The sequence below is a fragment of the Schistocerca americana genome, chromosome X (assembly GCF_021461395.2).
Source record: "Schistocerca americana isolate TAMUIC-IGC-003095 chromosome X, iqSchAmer2.1, whole genome shotgun sequence".
NCBI classification, from domain to species: Eukaryota; Metazoa; Arthropoda; class Insecta; order Orthoptera; family Acrididae; genus Schistocerca; species Schistocerca americana.
In genome coordinates this window covers 755,982,127-756,002,040 of record NC_060130.1, presented here as the reverse complement: position 1 = coordinate 756,002,040, position 19,914 = coordinate 755,982,127, and the positions used below count along the sequence as shown (strand labels likewise).

The window sequence follows — 19,914 nt, the reverse complement described above, 5'->3', positions numbered from 1 at the left end:
CATTCTCCTTAAATGCCCATACTATGTTAATTTTCTTTCCTCAGTCTTCTCTTATAGTTGTTCCTCATATGATATCTTACAAAATCTTTCATTTCTCATTTTTTCTATTTTTGTTACACCTATCTGACTTCCCAAAAACTTCATTTCACTTGCCTGCATCTTATGATTTCCCTTCCTTCAAGACCTGAATTTTGCAGTGTACAACAGATGTGATCTACAATACATTTGGTATATCACCTGCTTGCTGCTCTAAGGGACTTCTTTGTTTCATATAATTTCTCTCACGTTTCCGATAAAGCTATAAGCTTGGCTTTCCCATTCAGTTTCCTCTGTCATTTCTTCCATTTTCTTTTATTATGCTCCTTGAAACTTCCCACTGTTTTCAGACCCTCCCCAACTGAACAACTTCTTCAGAAACTTGTAATTGCTTCTGTACTCCATCCTAATTGTTCTCTCATTTCTCTCATGCCATCAAATCATCAGCATAAGACATTGCTGTCATCCTGTTCCCAAACTCTCTTGCCACTTGTACCATTATATCATCCATCACAACTACGAAAAGTAATAAAGATAGTGCAGCTCTCTGTTTCAGATCATTTCTCTGTGTTAGCCATCCTTCTGTCTCTGTCTCTCTCTTCCTACTCTCATACAGCTTAACTTCCCTGGAACAATTCTTTTATCCTTGGAAGGAAAGAGGTATAGAAGCAGACTCTGTACTAAGTGCTTTCCAAACTGGATATAGTGTCATATCCCTTCTCTAAATACAGGAAGACCAGCAGTAGATCTCTGCCATAATCGTAACAGTGTTTCTGCAACTTGTTCACTGCAAATACCAAATCTACCATGGGCCTCAATCCATACTATTCTTTTCTCAGTTGCTTTTGCGCTGTTCTGTCTCCCCAGAATCTTCTCATAATATTTGTGTAGTCACATGTAAGGGTAATGGCTCTATAGTTTTTTTTTACATTTTTTCCAATTCCTTCTTCTAAGACAGGTACAATTATTCCCACCTTCCAGTCATCTGGAGTTCTCAGTTTCTTCCATATAGCTCTATGCATCTACTGTGTCCTCACATCTGCTCTGATCATTTCCACACTTAGTTGCACCTTTCGTCCTTTCATATACTTTAGTGCTTCATCCACTTGCATCCACAACAGACCTTTTTCTATTTCCAGTTCATAGGGTATCTGCTCTATACCTCTGTCTTACTCTGCTGCTCTTTACAGATTCAGCAAATCATCAAATATGTCCTCTACACCTCTTTGAGGTTTTTCTCCTTTCCATTCCATTCCCACTTTTTTGTCCAATTTCTTTTTTCTCTCCAACCACTTTTTGTCCCTCCCACTTTCTCACATTATTTTTCTCTGTATCTTCTGATCTCCTTTGTTGAAATCATACTCCAAAGGCCTAATTCTTCTTCAAAACTGCTTCTTTAGCTTCAGGTTTCCACCAAGAGATCTCCTTGTATTCCTTTCTGTCAACATTTCTTCCACAAAACTCCTCTGCTGCTTCTACTAGTGACCCTGTCAAGAAACATCCATTCTGTTACCACAGTTCACAACTCATACAGTTAGTTTTTTGTTTTAATTGAATCTGATGCATATCCTAAATAAGCTAATTATAACTGTAATAACCTTTGATTCACTTCAGATTCTCATTATCAGTTCCTACACTAACACTGAATTAACCTTAACAATATCTGGCTGGACGCTTTCTGATTTTGATAATTTTTTCTGTCTTGTGCTAATTGTTCTAGTATTACTTTATTCAACTTAGGTTTACCATTTATTTACATAAACAAAATTATTTTACTTGACCTTACAGTCAGTTTATGATCAACATGACTGAATGATTTGCAGTGTAAGCTATAGATATAGATATTATGTGAGTATGTACTGATCAAGGTAATGAGGGATTGTATGGATCCACAATACATTTAACAAAATTTGACAGTTGCTAAAGAAGCAAAGACAGCTGTGCAACAGTTTCAGAAACTCTCTTAAGACTGTAACCAGAAACAATTAAATGTGCTCAAAATGAATATAATGAAAGCTGTGCATACAGTTCTTCTAGGAATCTGAGGGCAAAATCCTTGCTATAGATCTGTGAGAGGTCTCCAAGAGGTGTGCTCTTATTTGAAATCCATCACCAATGTCAAAGAATTTGTTCAATTAAGAATACTGGATTAAAACATATTTGATACTGAAATTCTCTTTTGGAATTCTTTTGTTTATGAAGTTCTTGTTGTAGTTGCTCTCATCATTTGTTTGATGAGTACAGTGGGGGAATCACAGCAGTAAGCTAATGTCTATGAAATTGATGAATTAGTAAACTAATATTGATAAATGCAAGTGTTGGTTGGTTGGGTGAGGGGACCAGACAACAAGGTCATCAGCCCCATTGCATTATGGAAGGATGGGGAAGGAAGTCAGCCATGCCCTTTTGGAGGAACTGTCCCAGCATTTGCCTGAAGCAATTTAGGTGAATCACAGAAAACCTATATTAGGATGACCAGACAAGGGTTTGAACCATCATCCTCCCAAATGCAAATGTCAAAAGCTACTGAATTTCCTATTGCATTTTAAATTAGGTATGACCTAAGACTTATTCTGCCTGCTACTGTTGTTGAGAATAGACATTCAAACAATAACATACATGTCATGACTGAATGAACCCCTCTCACTTTCATTTTTGAGAGGTACTATAAAACTGATATGCAGAATTAAGCATTTATGTCACTAAATTGAATTTTATGTAGTGTTCTCGAACACATTTTATCTTCCTTTATGATAACTTTCCTTAAAGCTAATAAACTCTTCTACTAAAAGATAAATGGAGTTTCAGAAACAACCTGCATGTGAAAGTAGGTCACTGTCCACTCAGTAGGTCAAAAACTCTACAGAAATTGGCAATCAAAATGTATGGGTAGTGCTGGTTGAAAATTATGAACTATTTAGCAATACAGGAGATGACCCACCAAAAGGCAAGGATGGTGTGTCATTGATAGGCACACAAACAAAGGGTATGGAGCTTGGCTAGCTTTCAGTATGCACTTCTTAACGCATACACACTCATTCACATGCACATGCACACACCTTTCTCTCTACATTGTGCTCAGTGTGTGTTGTGTGTGTGTGCACGAATGTGTGTGTGTGTGTGTGTGTGTGTGTGTGTGTGTGTGTGTGTGTGTGTGTGTGTGTGTGTGTGTGTGTGTGTCTCCTACAGCTAGAAAAAGAAAGTGCATTCCAAAACCTAGCCAAGACCTGTACCTTTTGTTTGTGTGTCTATCAAAAATAGCAATTAGGCTGACATAATGTTTCTTGTGCACTGATTAATCACTAAAGTGCATGTTTTGGTATAATATTAGATTAAGAAATTGTTTTCAGGTAATATAAATGTGCTGGTTCTCAAGGTGGGATGGATAAATAACAATTACACGCATACATAATACACTTGTATTTACACAGGAAGGAAAAGGAATAACAACAAAACAAAAATAGTCCACTGCCTTGCAGACAATGAAAATAGTCCACTGCCTTGCAGACAGTCACACCAAAGATGAAATTTGGTGCCAAATTACTAATGTAACAACACCACCACTTAGTTTGGTGACTTATGAATAAGATAATGTGTCGTGTCTTAGTAAGTGGTTTAGTTAATATATCAGCAGGCATTTCCTTTAACTTCACGTACTTAACAACAATCTCACTTTTTTCACATACTGTCTAATAAAATGTTCCTTAGCACAAACATGTTTCAGAATAGAATGCAGCACAGGATTTTGGGACAGTCTAAGAAAACTCTTGTTGTCATGCAGAATGATTACAGGGTTGTTATGCATATTATTTAACAACTCTAATGTCAACTGTCTCAAATAAACTGCCTTTTTGGCTGCATGACTTGAAGTTATATGTTTAACTGTGGTAGTTGGTGTGGCAAGATCCCCCAGCTTCTTGCTTTCCCAGGAATGGAATAGGGAGGACAAGGATATTCTGTAAGTTGGATGGACAGTGGAACACTACTTTAGACAATGTTGGTAGGATTTTGGGTATAATATCCCTCATCTGAGGACACGATGAGAGGTAGTCAAAGCCTAGTGAGCAAGGGTACCCAGATGATATTTTGTAGGTGGGGAGGGCCTAGACATGGGGGTATGGAGTACTTTTAATATTTTGGAAGACAAATGCTAAAATTATAAGTAGCTATAAAAAAGTTACAGTTCTGACCCCGTTAAAACCCTTGCAATAACAACTTTTAAATCATTTTCTTGAAAGAAAAACGCCCTGACTACACTACTTTTTTTTACCTTCCCAGACTGCCGGGGGGCGGGGGGAGGGGGGGGGGAGGGGGGGGTTGATTACTGATGTCTGAGGAGGAGATGGTATGGGAGATCTGTTTGTGGATTATGATGATAGGAGATTGATCATTAAGGCTCCGGTAAGTGTATCAGTATAATTTGAAAACTTCTGCTTGACACTGCAGATGTAGCATTCAGGGTTGGCAAGGCTTTAAAGAAGAGACTTTCTGACATGGAATGAGTGATAGCTGTCAAAATGTAGGTAATGTTGAATGTTGTCACACTTTTTATGAACAGACATATTTATGGAGCCATTTGGGAGGTGGAGATCAACATCTAGGAAGTTGTCTGATTGAGCTGAGAAGGAACAGGTGAAGCTATTTGGGAGTGGGTGCCGAGGCTCTGGAGGGAAGACCAAAGGGTGTCCCTGTTATGAGACCAGACCATGAAAATGTCATCAGTGAACCTGAACGGGGTTTTGGTTGTTGACTGGACAGGATGGTACCATGTGAGTACCGTGGACTTGTTTATAGAATTGACCTTCAAAATTGAAATAATTGTGGGTCAGGTTGTGGTTGGCTAGAAGGATTAGGAAAGAGGCAGTATCAGAAGGATGTTGAGAAAAGTAGTATTCCTTCATGGCCATGGGGATGGGGGCTGTTGGTGTCCAAGGTCATCACATCCACAGTGACCAACAAGGAGTCTGGCTGCAATGGACAGCAACTGTGGAAAGGTGGCGAGGGCAATGAGCAGTGTGTTGAATGTAGGGTGAGAGATTATGAACGATAGTTTGGGAGTGTTAGTCAACAAAGGCAGAGGTTTGTTCCACAGAAGCATTGTACCCAGTCACAGTGGGATGACTTGCAGCAAGATCTCTAGGTGTTTGGTTTGTGGAGTTTGGGATGTAGGTAAAATGTAGGGCTGGGGAGGAGGGGGTTGCTGGTGTGATGAGGGACATTTATTCAAGTGTCAGGTTTTGGGGTGAACCAAGGACTTTGAGAAGCTGCTGTAAGTCACATCAAACTTTTGGGATGGGATCATGGTCATAAGCTTTGTGTGCAGAGGTTTTGGAATGTTGGTGGAGACCCTCAGCCACATAGTCACTATGAGTCATGACCACTGTGGTGGTGCCCCTGTCTGCAGAAAGGATGATAATGCATGGATTGATTTTCAGGCTACATATAACTATGTGTTCCATAGGAGTGATGTGGGACTCACTGGGGAGGGGCTTAGGAAAGAAAAGTGAGACCACTCTGAATTTGAGAACTTCCTGAAAGATTATCAGAGATGACCAGGTGAAAGGGGAAGAGGATTACAGTTGGTGGGAGGCTGGAACTGCATTGTGAACAATGTTCTATGTGATGCTTTGGTTGGCTGTAGTCAGGGGGTGGAGTTTTCAAAATACTTAGATGACTAAAATCAGAGCTTCTAATGGATGGACAATATCGCATCCCGCTCATCTATAAACAGATCTCCCATGCCATCTTCTTCTCTGACAAAAGTAAACCTGTCAACGTGCCATCAACTGCATTCCTCTGATCACTCAGTATCACCCTGTCCTTGAAAATTTAAATTACATCTTTCATTGGGGCTTCAACTATCTCTCATTGTGCCTTGACATAAGGCATATCCTACCCAAAATTTGACCCAAATCACCCAGCCTACAGAATATCCTTGCCCATCCCTATTTCAGTCCTGCACCCTATGTCATTCCCTTGCAGTTGGTCCAGGTCTAAGACCTGCCTCACACATCCTCCTACTACAATCCAGCCAGAGACATTTCCTACCTAATAAATAGCAGGGCTGTGTTTGAAAGCTACCACACTATATGTCAGCTGTGCTGAAACTAGTATACAGCATTGTATGTGGGTGTGACAAGTAACCAAATGTCTGCTTGCATGAATGGACACCACTGAACTGTGGCAAACCACAGACTTGACCATCCAGTTGCTGAACAATCTACACACAGAACCACAAATGGCTTCCACAAATCAGCCATTTGATTATTCTCTTGCAGTACAAGTTTCTCTGTACTAAACTGGCGGATACTGTCTCTCCAGCATATCCTTGCACTCTCACAATCCCTCTGGAAAACCTCTGCTACCTGTATCTCACTGCCTCCCCTTACCTTTACACTTCTTCCTTCTTTCCACACTGCTCCTTCCTCATGCAGATCACCTACTTGTTTCTGCCACCTCTCACCCCTCTTTCTTCTCCCCCATGCGGGGGCATTCTCTCTCTCTCTCTCTCTCTCTCTCTACCACCACCCCCCCCCCCCCTTTCTTTTCCACTCATTCCTCTTTCTCACTCCCCTCCCTGTCAACCTTTTTGTCTCCATCTTCCTCTTCTTTACCCCCTTCCCTCGCCCCAACCCTCTTCCTCCCTGTATATCTCTTATATGCTCTACCCTCTGGACTCCTCTCATCTTGGTGTCCAGCCACTGAGATATCTGTCAAAAGATCTGCCTCACACTATCCCATTAGCCTCTCCTTGCCTTGTGTGTCCTTCTCTATCCACTTTCCACCTTCATCTTCCCAGACAACTGCTCTCAATAACTGATAGTCAATAATCAGTCTCACTGTGGCCATGGTAGTGAACATTTGGGTGTTTGTGTGTGTAACTGTGTGTACTTTCATGAAAAGAAGAGTAAGAGCTTAAATGCTAGTGTGAACACTATTTCTGTCATGTGTATCTATGCACCACACCTCAGACCATTATAGGTGAGTGGTTGCCTTCCCTTTATTTTACGCATTGTTCCATCAGGAATTTCCAGTGTGTTATAATTTTACTGACAGCTAGAGTGTACTTCACTGACACAATTTCAACGTTTACTAGTTTATAAATGCTATTTGACTCCAATCCAGAACGAAATATCTCACCCCTTTTGAACGTTGTACATCCATATTTATCAGAAACCAAAGCACAGACTGACAACAACTTAGTGGCTAAGAAAGCAAACCATTTTTGATGGAAGATATACCTGGTGAATTAATCCAACATTAGCACACTTTACAATTTTTTGTTTGAAATTTTCTTGTACAAAATTTTGAAAGCACCCACCCTTTTCTTGAAGTCATGTGGGATGGTTCTCTGAAATAAATTATCCATTCATTCTGGTTAAAATCTGACACACCACTGAAACAGTGACTTATCTTCTCAATTCAAATCCTTCTTTGATGATTCTTGCCTCTGGCGACAGTCAGACTTGAAGTGACCATAGTTCCATGAAAACAAACATTTTTTTTCTCCTTTTTTTTGTTTATCATTGTAAAACCTTTGCTGTAATTTCTTACCATGCTTTGTTGTAAAGCATTGTCACCACCATCTTTGTCTAGCTTGAAGTATGCTTCCATATTTCCATTTAGCAAACTTTATTTGACGTTTTCTGATGATGAATTTTCACTCATTGCAGTCCTACTGGTCTCTATACCAATCTGTAAAAGCATGCAAACTTTTAGTAAACCTCTCAGCATAAAGAGTGCAGTTAGCACCATCAACTAGTACACCCATGCTCTACACTTTTGTGGCTACATCCAGGGTACGAGTTACAGAATTCTGAACATTTCCTTCAAATTTGGGTAATGTGGTGCCCAACAGAGCATCCAAAAGATTCATCCACCTAGTTTTAGTCGTACCAGCATAAAGATTTTCTGGGGTATCCCAAGCATCCTTTGCCTTTGTTGAGTTTTCCTCGTGTGCCTGAAGATATTTATCTACATACAAAAGAATAAATGTCCAAGCATCTATATCCTTCTCTGCATTTTTTGCAGGACTAGCACCCATGGCATATTTCATGGATTGGAAATAGTTTCATCTTAAACTTTCATGTGTAATCATTTTTAATCTTTAGTTTATCTACCACAGCAGTAGTGGTTTCTGTCAAACTTTAATTTTAATATTTTTTGGAAACCCTGAATTCATGGGTATTAAATCACTTAACTGGTTTCTTCCAAAAAGAGAGTTCAAATGCTTATGATTTTGACAAAACACTAAACCACAACAAGTTTTGCAAACAATAAAGAGACATAACCATTTGAGGGTATTGCTACAGTGCATATGAAATGTAGTGTGACTTCTATGTGAATCTATAAGCACTAATAATAATGTCATGTGACGAGGGCCTCCCATCGGGTAGATTGCTTGCCAGGTGCAAGTCTTTCAATTTGATACCACTTCGGTGACTTGCGCATCGATGGGGATGAAATGATGATGATTAGGACAACACAACCCTAGTAGACATCCCTGAGCAGAGAAAATATCTGACCCAGCCGGGAATCGGACCCGGGCCCTTAGGATTGACAGTCTGTCACACTGACCACTCAGCTACCAGGGGCAGACATCTATAAGTACTGACATGTAGGCAAGGGATTAGTGTGGCATTCATGCCTTTCTGATGTGTGTGCGGTAAATGTGGAAATGTGAACTATGGCAATATTCTTACCAAATGTGTCAAAACAAGACCAATGTTCTGTCACAATTTTTTTTTTCTTGGCCACCAAAGGACAAATACCAGTAGACATCCCTCAGAGGATGAGGAATATGTATGGGCCAGCATGTCTGTCAAAAACCACTGTTGTGGAATGGTGCATGAAAAGGGGTGCTGCTGCTTTATGATACCACATGCCCTTTTATCACAAACACTGTAGTGCAGAAGCTAGACCAACTCAAATGGGAGACACTCAAGCACCCACCCAATAGTCCAGATTCCTTCTCATGTGATTATCATGCCTTTGGTCCCTTAAGGAAGGCCTTGAAGGTTCAATGATTCCTGTTGGATGAAGATGTGCAGCAGGCAGTTAGAGACTTATTCACACAGCAGAACAAAGTGTTTTACCAAATGGGTATCATCTACCTAGTGTGTCAGTGAGATGATGGCCTCAATGCTCACAGCATTTTTGCCTGATTAGCATACTGATTCTGGACTCTATGGCCTTCAAATGGAAAGTTTTTGTTGACCCCTAATATAATCCTACCAGCATGACACATACTTCACTGCACAGATTTACTGCTTTGGACCCATAACTGGTTAGAATGCACTGATGTTTAAGAAGTCATAAATAAATAACAATTACAACCATTCATAATGTACTTGTATTCACACATCAGCATTATGTGACATATATAGGAAGAGAAAGGAACAACAACAAAACAAAGGTAGCCCACCATTTTGGATACAGTTATAGCAAGGATGAAATGTGGTGCTGTATTACCAATGTAACAACAACAGGTTGTGTGATTCTAGGTGAGGAATCATCATCTGAAACAAATGTAATGTCAGGCATTACAGAAAGAAGTATATTCTCTATTTGTATACATAACATAGTTACCAGTTTGATCAGGATCTAAGATTTTCTGGAGATGATCATTTATAGAGGGATGGTCACTCTAGAGGTTGAATTTGGCCTTCAGGACTGTTAATGTTCATTGCAGTAAATGGAAAGATGTAACATTAAAAAACGTTCAGAACAAATCATTGGACACAGCATCACCATACCTCCAATGTTCCTTGTGATAAAAAGTTTCCCATGAAACATTTCCCAAAAACTTGAAAAATATAGTTTTAAAATGGACATATAGCATTTGATTGCCACTTTAGAAAATTTATGTCAAAACATGAAGCATACATCAACATGTGCTTTTATAGTATAAATACATAATATACACAAGCACAATTGACTACTTTTAGTTTGAGTTGCAAGTGGCCAAAGTTCATAGATCTGAGATTTTTAACATTATACAGGGTGATTCAAAAAGAATACCACAGCTTTAAAAATGTGTATTTAATGAAAGAAACATAATATAACCTTCTGTTATACATCATTACAAAGAGTATTTAAAAAGGTTTTTTTTCACTCAAAAACAAGTTCAGAGATGTTCAATATGGCCCCTTCCAGACACTCGAGCAATATCAACCCGATACTCCAACTCGTTCCACACTCTCTGTAGCAAATCAGGCGTAACAGTTTGGATAGCTGCTGTTATTTCTCGTTTCAAATCATCAATGGTGGCTGGGAGAGGTGGCCGAAACACCATATCCTTAACATACCCCCATAAGAAAAAATCGCAGGGGGTAAGATCAGGGCTTCTTGGAGGCCAGTGATGAAGTGCTCTGTCACGGGCTGCCTGGCGGCCGATCCATCGCCTCGGGTAGTTGACATTCAGGTAGTTACAGACAGATAAGTGCCAATGTGGTGGCGCTCCATCCTGCTGAAATATGAATTGTTGTGCTTCTTGTTCGAGCTGAGGGAACAGCCAATTCTCTAGCATCTCCAGATACTGTAGTCCAGTTACAGTAGCACCTTCGAAGAAAAAGGGACTAAAAACTTTATTGGCTGAAATGGCACAGAAAACGTTCACCTTAGGCGAGTCACGTTCATACTGAGTTGTTTCCCACGGATTCTCAGTGCCCCATATACAGACATTGTGATGGTTGACTTTCCCGTTAGTGTGGAAAGTTGCTTCATCACTAAACACAATCTTTGAAATGAAAGATTCATCTGTTTCCATTTGAGCAAGGTTAAAATCACAGAAATCAATTCTTTTAATCTTATCAGCTGCAGACAGTGCTTGAACCAATTTCAGACGATAAGGTTTCATAACTAACCTTTTTTGTAGGACTCTCCATACAGTTGATTGTGGAATTTGCAGCTCTCTGCTAGCTCTGCGAGTCGATTTTCCTGGGCTGCGAACAAATACTTGCTGGATGCGTGCTACATTTTCATCACTCATTCTCAGCGGTCCAGAACTTTTCCCTTTGCACAAACACCCATTCTCTGTAAACTGTTTATACCAACATTTAATACACCACCTATCAGGAGGTTTAACACCATACTTCGTTCGAAATGCACGCTGAACAACTGTCGTCGATTCACTTCTGCCATACTCAATAACACAAAAAGCTTTCTGTTGAGCGGTCGCCATCTTAGCATCAACTGACGCTGACGCCTAGTCAACAGCGCCTCAAGCGAACAAATGTACAACTAAATGAAACTTTATAGCTCCCTTAATTCGCCGACAGATAGTGCTTAGCTCTGCCTTTTGTCGTTGCAGAGTTTTAAGTTCCTAAAGTTGTGGTATTCTTTTTGAATCACCCTGTATATTGCATCTCCTGCGCTTCTCAACACAACTCTATTTCTTTCAGTATATGGCATGTAGGCTCTTCAAAAGATTGTAATATGAATCAAGAAAAGTTTCTGCATTTATTTTTGTTAAACTGCCCTCTATAAATTAAGGAAATTCCATCGTGTCCACTATATGTGATAAGTTTCACTGCTTATTAGTAATACATGTCACAAATGAAAAAATTGAACTTAGAGACAACTCGTGCAGGACTGAAACATACTTTAATTAAAAATGCGGCTGCATCTCCAGCTTTTTTAATTTTCAAAATGTCTTTCATCATGATGGAGATAGAGAATAGTAGAAAAAGGAAATGTGCGTGGCTAAGTGATGAAAAGCAGTTATTCCAAATCTTGAACTAGTGGGGGCACAAAGTACCTTTAAATCTTATCTCTGCTGATCCAGCTTCTAGGGTGACTATATATGCCCTTACTTATAACTTGTATCTACAGATTCTTACAAAATGATACTAATGCACCTCAAGGAGCTGAAGATGGACTCATGATGAAAAACTGAACATAGGAATCCAAGTCTGGAAACATCACCCAAAGACCCTACAGAGTATCAAAGTTACAAGAGCCTGCACCTCCCCTGGGGCACCCCTTTTTCAGTAAACATGACTTTGTACGCTGACGGAATGTAGGTGGCATGTCTCACTATGTTGAATGTCATTCAGTGATAATGACTGAACGCCGTGATCGCCAGTGGAGAAGATGGAGCTAGTTTGTGCATAGCCAGGCCTTGTCTACTATGAACGGTATGCTCTGTTGTCTTAGTGGTTGCAGGTTTCAGCCAATAGGAGAGTTTAGAGGAGTCCATGAGAAAAATAAACTGTGTGAATGGAAACCTGTTTCTGAAACTATCATCCACCAAGGCAACAGACAATCGCTTACATTCATTCATAGGAGACAAGGCTTGTCTATGTAGCAGCTAGTTCGCTTTTCTCCACTGGTGGTTGTGGCACTGAGTCACAATCACTGAATAACAAACAACAATGTGAGATGTTCTGCCTTGGTTTGTCAGCATGCAAAGTTACATTTGCTTCCAAAGGAATGGCCTAATGACAGGCACCAGTGCCTATAACTTCAATTATGAGTAGTGTCATTGGACGGCACTTCCAGATATGGACTCCATCCTCAATTTGTTCCCCAAGACACCCTCTACAATCCCTCAAAGTTTGTCAGTACCATTTTGTAACACCCTGTATACTGATCTGGAATTTGGAGCATTATAATTATCCTTTTCGCACCTGTATACATTACCGTCTTGCCTGTTCCCAGTATTGTTTTCTGTTTTATTGAGTGATAAGTGGACACTCCTCCAACTCCATCAACATATTAATATTCACTTTTAGCTTCAGTTTAGAAGTGATATGAATGAATATGACAGCTATTGTAAGTGATTAGTATACTATAAATTCATTAATATTATCACAGATTGAATAGCAGTTAAGAACATTTTTATCTATTAATATCAAAATTGCTTACCTTGAAAGGTTCAGTTCGATAAGCACATTGACTTTTTTCTAGGTTGAGAACGTTGTTTGTCGCTGGAGAGCACTGTGATCATGAAACCAAACAGTGGGCCGAGAAAGTCTTCCACGTAAGTTACCTGTATCAGCTATTTCTCAAAATTAAATGTTTTTTCTAAAAACTATAACATAAATTTTCAGCATGAAGCCATATTTACCAATTAATTTGGAATGCGAATGTAAAGTGAAACATTCCACATCATTACTGTTTATCATGCAAATGACCCATGAAATCTGAAAGTAACTAACTAAATGACTGAATAACTAACTAACTAAATAACTAACCAACCAACTGCATAACTGAAGGAAGTGAATGGAGCATTGCTATAAAAAGAAATAAATTTAAAATAAATGTACACCTAAAAGATATATTCTGTAAAAATGGAATTTCACAGAAATAGGTTCAGTAACAAACCAAAACTAATTTACAAGTTGCTTTAGCCATAAAATTGTCTCCTTTATTGCTCCTGCCTGTAGTTGTTGTAAACAGACCAGTTATGACATAATTTACAAATTTCACTGTCTACATTGCCAATGTTAACAACCAGAAGTGTCAAGGAGTTTATAGCTTGCAGCACTGATCTTTCAGTGAACAATTTGATGGAATGTATTAGTTCCACTTCATTACTGAACACTGTGAAAATGTTTAAAAAAATTATTGAAAATATATTTTAAGGTTACTGACATTTTTTCTTAAATAATGTCATCAGATACCTACAATGTTATAGTGCTCTTCTTTGCCACACATGTCTTTATATCTCTCAGCATTATATTAAATGGCAATAAATGAACAAACACAATGCTGTTATATATCAGTTTCATACAAAAAATTTATTTAGTGATTTAACATCACTGTCAGTATTTTAAACACACATTAACAGATTGAAAACTGTAAACAGTTACATTTTTTGCATATAAACCTTCAATTTGTCTAGTTTTTATCACACTTCATTACGTCCTTATGAACAAGTAAAATTATTTTATTGGTGTTTGGAGTTTGAATGATATTTCTGCCATTTGACAGTACAACTTCTTTACTTTATATTTCTGTCATGGGTTTGGCCTTAAGCCATTGAAAAAAAGGGAAAAAAATGTATTTTTCCATTATCTGACGCCTAAATGTATGTAACTCAGTGGTAATGGGCAGTTAGAACACAGTGTGATCCTAGTAAGATGAAAAGAATAAAGTGGCTGTGTATTCAACAATTCAGTTATTTGTCTGCAAATTAATGGTATGTAATTTTTGCCTTTAATGTTTTGATTAACTTGAGCATTCTACATTTTTAATATGCACTGAGGCATTTTTGTGCATTGTTTCTTATTTGTATTTTGTAGAGACTTAAATACATTATAACCCAGTAGAGATAACATATTGGATTTACCAAAGGTGGAGTAATTTTGATCCTTAGGTAAGTTGTATGTATTAACCCTCTTGTAAAAAAATCCAAATTTTAGATCCCCCAACTCCCCCCCCCCCCCCCCTCCCCCTTTTGTGCATTGTCTGCCATCTTGGAAAAACTACCAAGAAATGTCACTTTTTTCAGTTTTTCCTCAGTACCTAGCTTCCAGTGATTTTAGGCAAAAATATACCACTATCAGTTTTAAAGTTTCATACATAACGTGTTGGAAAACTCGGAACAGCTACTGAGATATGAGGCTGTGAAAATCTCCAAAAAGTCAAGAGATTGCAAAGAGTTATATATTTTAGTAGTTTTTGCCGTAATAACCTTTTTTAGTGCAGTTTTGTGCACAATACATAGTAACCATTGTTGTAGAGGATTTAATTTCCTTAAAAATTCATAAAAAATATTCGGAATTACCCCCTATACATGCTGAGAAAGTGGACTTGAGACTGAAAATACCATCCTCAGACAAAAATAGTAGTCTTGATTGTAATATCATCTAAAAGCCATTATGTATATGATATATACATGTAGTTCATGAGATTTATGTAATTTCTGGGGAATACATATTTTTGAAAAACAAAAACACAAATTGTCAACACGTTAACATTTACTTGCGTTTCAATGAAACACAGTTGGAAATAGATCTTATTGCATTTTCATTGCTGACACATTGTTGACATGGCTTTCTCTTCCTCCTTCACTCCCTCCCCTCTCCAGTATTCCCCCATCTCCCTTGACAGCTCTTGGAGTTTTGCAAAGTTTCTGTCAGTTACTATTGAACTGCTGTGTGTGTGGAAGTTTTTTGTGTATTGCAGTATGTGCTTATTCATTTGCAATGTCAGATTCAGATTTACATTTGGTTATGTGCTTCATCTATGTTGAAAGTCTGAGTGAAGATGAAATGTTGTTAGTGCAAGAGAGACTTGTAAACAGACTACATGAGTCGAGTGCAAAGCACAAATGTACAGCACATTCTGATTTTTTAAATAGCATGAACAAAATCTAGAGTCATTCTTCATGCCAAGTGAGATATAATTGTGACAAGCTGATAGCAGCTTACCTCCAAAGAGGGGCTTCTTGGTGCACACCTGGACTGTCTTTTAGGACACTGTATGAATAAATGGTGCAAATGGCTCTGAGCACTATGGGACTTAACATCTATGGTCATCAGTCCCCTAGAACTTAGAACTACTTAAACCTAACTAACCTAAGGACAGCACACAACACCCAGCCATCACGAGGCAGAGAAAATCCCTGACCCCGCCGGGAATCGAACCCGGGAACCCGGGCGTGGGAAGCGAGAACGCTACCGCACGACCACGAGATGCGGGCTGTATGAATATGTCTTCAATTTCAAAGACCATTACTTCCTCTGTGGCAATGAATTACCTATGGAATTTGAGGAGAAACAGAGGAAAACCCCTCTGGGCTGATGTGATTGAATGTTTTTGTGTGGAAAACTGTCCATGAAAGAATTAATTCTGAATATTGTCAGTACACTAGTGGACTACATGAAATACTTCAGTGCACTTCCACTTTATGTGAGGGAACTGACTTAGTAACAGCTGATGGAGCACACCATTTATCGTGCTACAAAAAATTGTGCAGTAGAGTACCTACTGGGTTTGGAAGAGAAATCTGAAGAGTGCCAGTTTCCATTTGAGAAGTTGGTTTACCAGACTGAAGGAGAGTTTCATCTGGATATTAGAATTGTAAAATCAAGATTTAAAAAAATTATGGGTATGAGGTATTGTTTACTGACTCATATTGCCAGACACCACTTTCATGTTTAAAAAAAAGACTGGTTCAAAAATATGCAGTGATATCTGGTACATCAAAAGGAGAAGTAACTTGGAGGAAGATCATTTTTGAACCCTCAAGGTTGCATCTGGTATCATTATAGAAGGCATTTGTACTGAAGCTTATGACAATAGTGTGTATAAATCTTCACTTGACTTCATTCAGAATGTGGAATCTGTGATACCACTTTGTTTGATAATGCTGACTTCAACATTAATTTGTGGAATGGAAAAGGTACATTTTATTGCATTGGGAGGGACCATGTCTGTTACTTGAAACACCACTGTGATCATAGACTAAAATGTTCAATGTGTTGTAAGAGAGAGAGAGAGAGAGAGAGAGAGAGAGAGAGAGAGAGAGAGAGAGAAGCGCTTGTGGAAGCAACTGAAAATTTCCTTGTGGAACTTTATGTGAATGTGTCTCAAACAGTTCTATAGATGATTTGTGATCTCTTCACTTCCCTAATGTTTGTGCTATAAACACCAAATTTGATCTGGAATGCCTACCTCCAACAAGGGATGCAGTTCAATACTGTGCATGTAGAACTTATCTGCATGTTCAAATGTGGATAGAGTATGAAAAAGACATGCAAGGTGGGTCAGGAAGAAGGACATTGGTGATGTGACTACAGTACCAATGACTGAAGAATCAGCTTCACAGGCATTGCTGATCATGATCTCATGCCAGTGCAAAAAGACTTGTGTCAACAAATGTAACTGCAAAAAAAGCAGGACTTTAATGATCCACTGAATGTGTTCATTGTGGATGCAAAAGATGTGGTAATGCAGCAGAGGTTGAATACAACATGAAAGAAGATGAGTTAGGTGGTCCACTGCCTATTGGTTGAAGAAATGAACTGTCAAAAATTTGTATATTTCTTTTTTAAAAATATATATTCCCCAGAAATTACATGACACTCTTGAACTATGCATGTACATTGTATACCTAAAATGGCTTAAAGATGATATTACATTCAGGAATACTATTTCTGACTGAGGATGGTATTTTTGATCCACTTTCACTAAAATTGTTAATGCAACATTTCTCATTGTGTGTAGGGGGTGGTTACAAATAGTTTGTACTAATCTTGAAGGACATTAAATACTCTGTAACACTGGTCATTATGCACTGTGCACAAAACTGCACTAAAAATGTTATTAAGACAAAACCACTGACATATCTAACTTTTTGCAATTTCTTGACATTTTTGGAGATTTTCACAGCATCGTATCTCAGTTGTTGTTCTGAATTTTCCAACATGTTATGTATGAAACGTATAGAAAATTTAATGCTTTTTAAAACTGGTAATGACACTTTTGTGTTAAACCACTGGAAACCAGTTACTGAGGAAAAACTGAAAAAAGTGCCAAATCGTTGTGTTTTTTCAAGGTGGTGGATAACACACAAAAGGGAGAAGGTCTATAACTTGGATTTTTTCATGAGAGGGATAATAATACAACATACCTGAAAATCAAAATTTCTCCATATTTTGCCTCCCAACCACTTTTTCAAAGCTTTCTCTCCTGGGCTATTAACCAAGACCCAGCTGATTCTTAGGTCCTGTACATAATGTGGAAGTTAAGCATATTAAGCCACTAAAATTCCTTCAATTACAAACTGTAGTCAAGAGTTATAAGCTCATTACTTTTAATGTCATAAAATAGTGATGCAAATGGAACTGAACTGAAGGGTAGTAGAAATGTCATGACATTGAAATTATGTGCTTGAAATTCTGTGACTATTTACTCATTTTGGCATCCAAAATTGCACCTACCAACTATTCAATACAGACAATGTGTGCACTACCAAGACACTTTTGTTTAAATGATACTGTCATATCAAAACCACAATCAAGTTGAAATCTGGAGGGAGGCTCCTCAATGAAGTACAAGACTTAGAACTGACGTCAAGCACAGCCAGAACAGAAATGATCTTCTGCAGGGAGAGAGCAGCTTTTCATACAAATATCTAATAGTATTCCAGAATATACAAACATAAGATTGTCACGACCCTTCCAGAACTGATAAATACTGGATAGCAAATAAATGCTGCTAGTCAGGTTTGAACAGGCAACCCACAGCATGCCAACCAGAATGCTAACCACTATGCTATACTGTATATGCCACAGCTTGCGGCACTGCTTCCTCTCCTACAGAAATAGTGACCTGCCCTTTGAGGAGTTGTCATTAGAGCTGATTGCAGAGTCCTGGATCTAGATCTTGTAATGGTCCCTTGTATAGTGATGATGGGAGAGCCTCCAGTTCTGGTTGTGCTTTTTAGTAATTTTTTTGATAGTCCCACTTTCTGCACTCGTGTTAGAACCCATACCATGTCTCCTGGCCTGTACCTTATTGGCTGACACCTGGTGTTACAGCACTCTCAGACTTTCTCCTGGGCATCCAAGATCAGTATGCAAGCCAGCTGCCTTGCTTCTTCAGTCACTGGTGAAGAGGTGTTTCACATAGCCATCATGAGTATCACATGGTTTGAAATGGGAATCATGTATCCATTGTCATTTTGGCCTCCTGACCCTGAAGCATAATGAACAGTGTGAACACTATAGTGTCTTGCTTCACTGTGTTATATACAGATGTCATGATGGGCAGTATTGTATCCCAACCTCTCTGTTTAACATTACTGTACATCAAGAGCATACCTGGCAATGTCTTATTAAAGTGTTCTGTGGGGCCATTCCCCATCTGTGGATGGTAGGCAATTTTTATTCTGTGGATGATATTGCAATATGAAATTATCTCTGCTACTAGTCTTGGCTGAAAAACTTTTCCGTGGTTAGAGATCAGCACATGGGGTGCTCCATGCTTCAAAATGATGCTTTCTACAAGAAATTTCTGGAGCTTTGGTAGTCAGCACAGCATTGGTGATAGCATGCATAGAGGATGAGGTTGTCAGGGAAGAGTATTATTCAACGATTCCCATTTGTTGACTTCAGGAACCTCCTCAAGAAGTTGAATCCAATTCAGTGGAATGGCACGGTTGCATGTGGGATTGGTACCAGATGCCCTGAAGGTAATTGAAGAACTCCCTTGTGTCATTGGCATTCCTTAATGTTGCTCATATAGTGTCTAATAGAGTGCCAGAGACCTGGCCAGTGGTTCCTGTGTCTAAGTTGGTCTGGAGTTTTCACAAATCCCAGGTGACCTGATGTTGGAGAGTCATGGAAATACTTTAGGATCGCTGGCTGCAGATGAGCTGGGATGGCAACCAACTATTTCCACCCAATCAGATAACAGTTTCTCTAATACAATGTTTTGTTTATTAACTGTTATTCTCTTTTGATCAGTTCTTCATTCTTCAAGGCTTCTATGGTTTTTCAGCAGTCTTCCCTCTATTCAACAGCAATGGTATTTAGTATTGGAATGGCTCAGATTCATCCACACTCCTGTATTTCCCCAAAGGATTCCTTGAAGGTCAGTCAGCACCCTTGTGTTTCCATCCATTTTTGTATACTCACTGGATGCTCTAAGATTTTTATTTCTTGGGCAATGAGGAGGCATATTTCCGATTCTGGTGGAGACCTACAGTCTCAACACACTTCAGCATGGTTGTCAGTTGGCTTAGATGTTCTTCAAACATCTTATAAATTATTATATGTGGTGACTTCAATATAAATTTCTTATATGATGGTGCAAGAAAAAGGATGTTAGTAGTTGTCCTAAATTCATATGATCTGATGCAGACTGTGTTTCTTCCAAATAGGGTGCAGGGAACAGTAGCACAGCCATAGACAATATTTTTATTTG

The 19,914-nt window shown here is 38.8% G+C and overlaps 1 protein-coding gene across 1 annotated transcript in view; it reads left to right on the top strand.

Annotated features, from left to right (window-relative positions):
• LOC124555550 (acyl-CoA synthetase short-chain family member 3, mitochondrial) overlaps positions 1–19,914 on the top strand; it is a 324,870-nt gene that overhangs the window by 222,744 nt on the left and 82,212 nt on the right. Inside the window, exon 9 of the mRNA XM_047129506.1 lies at positions 12,946–13,018. Within this exon, the coding sequence (XP_046985462.1) occupies positions 12,946–13,018 (73 nt within the window). The remainder of the gene's footprint in view (positions 1–12,945; positions 13,019–19,914) is intronic.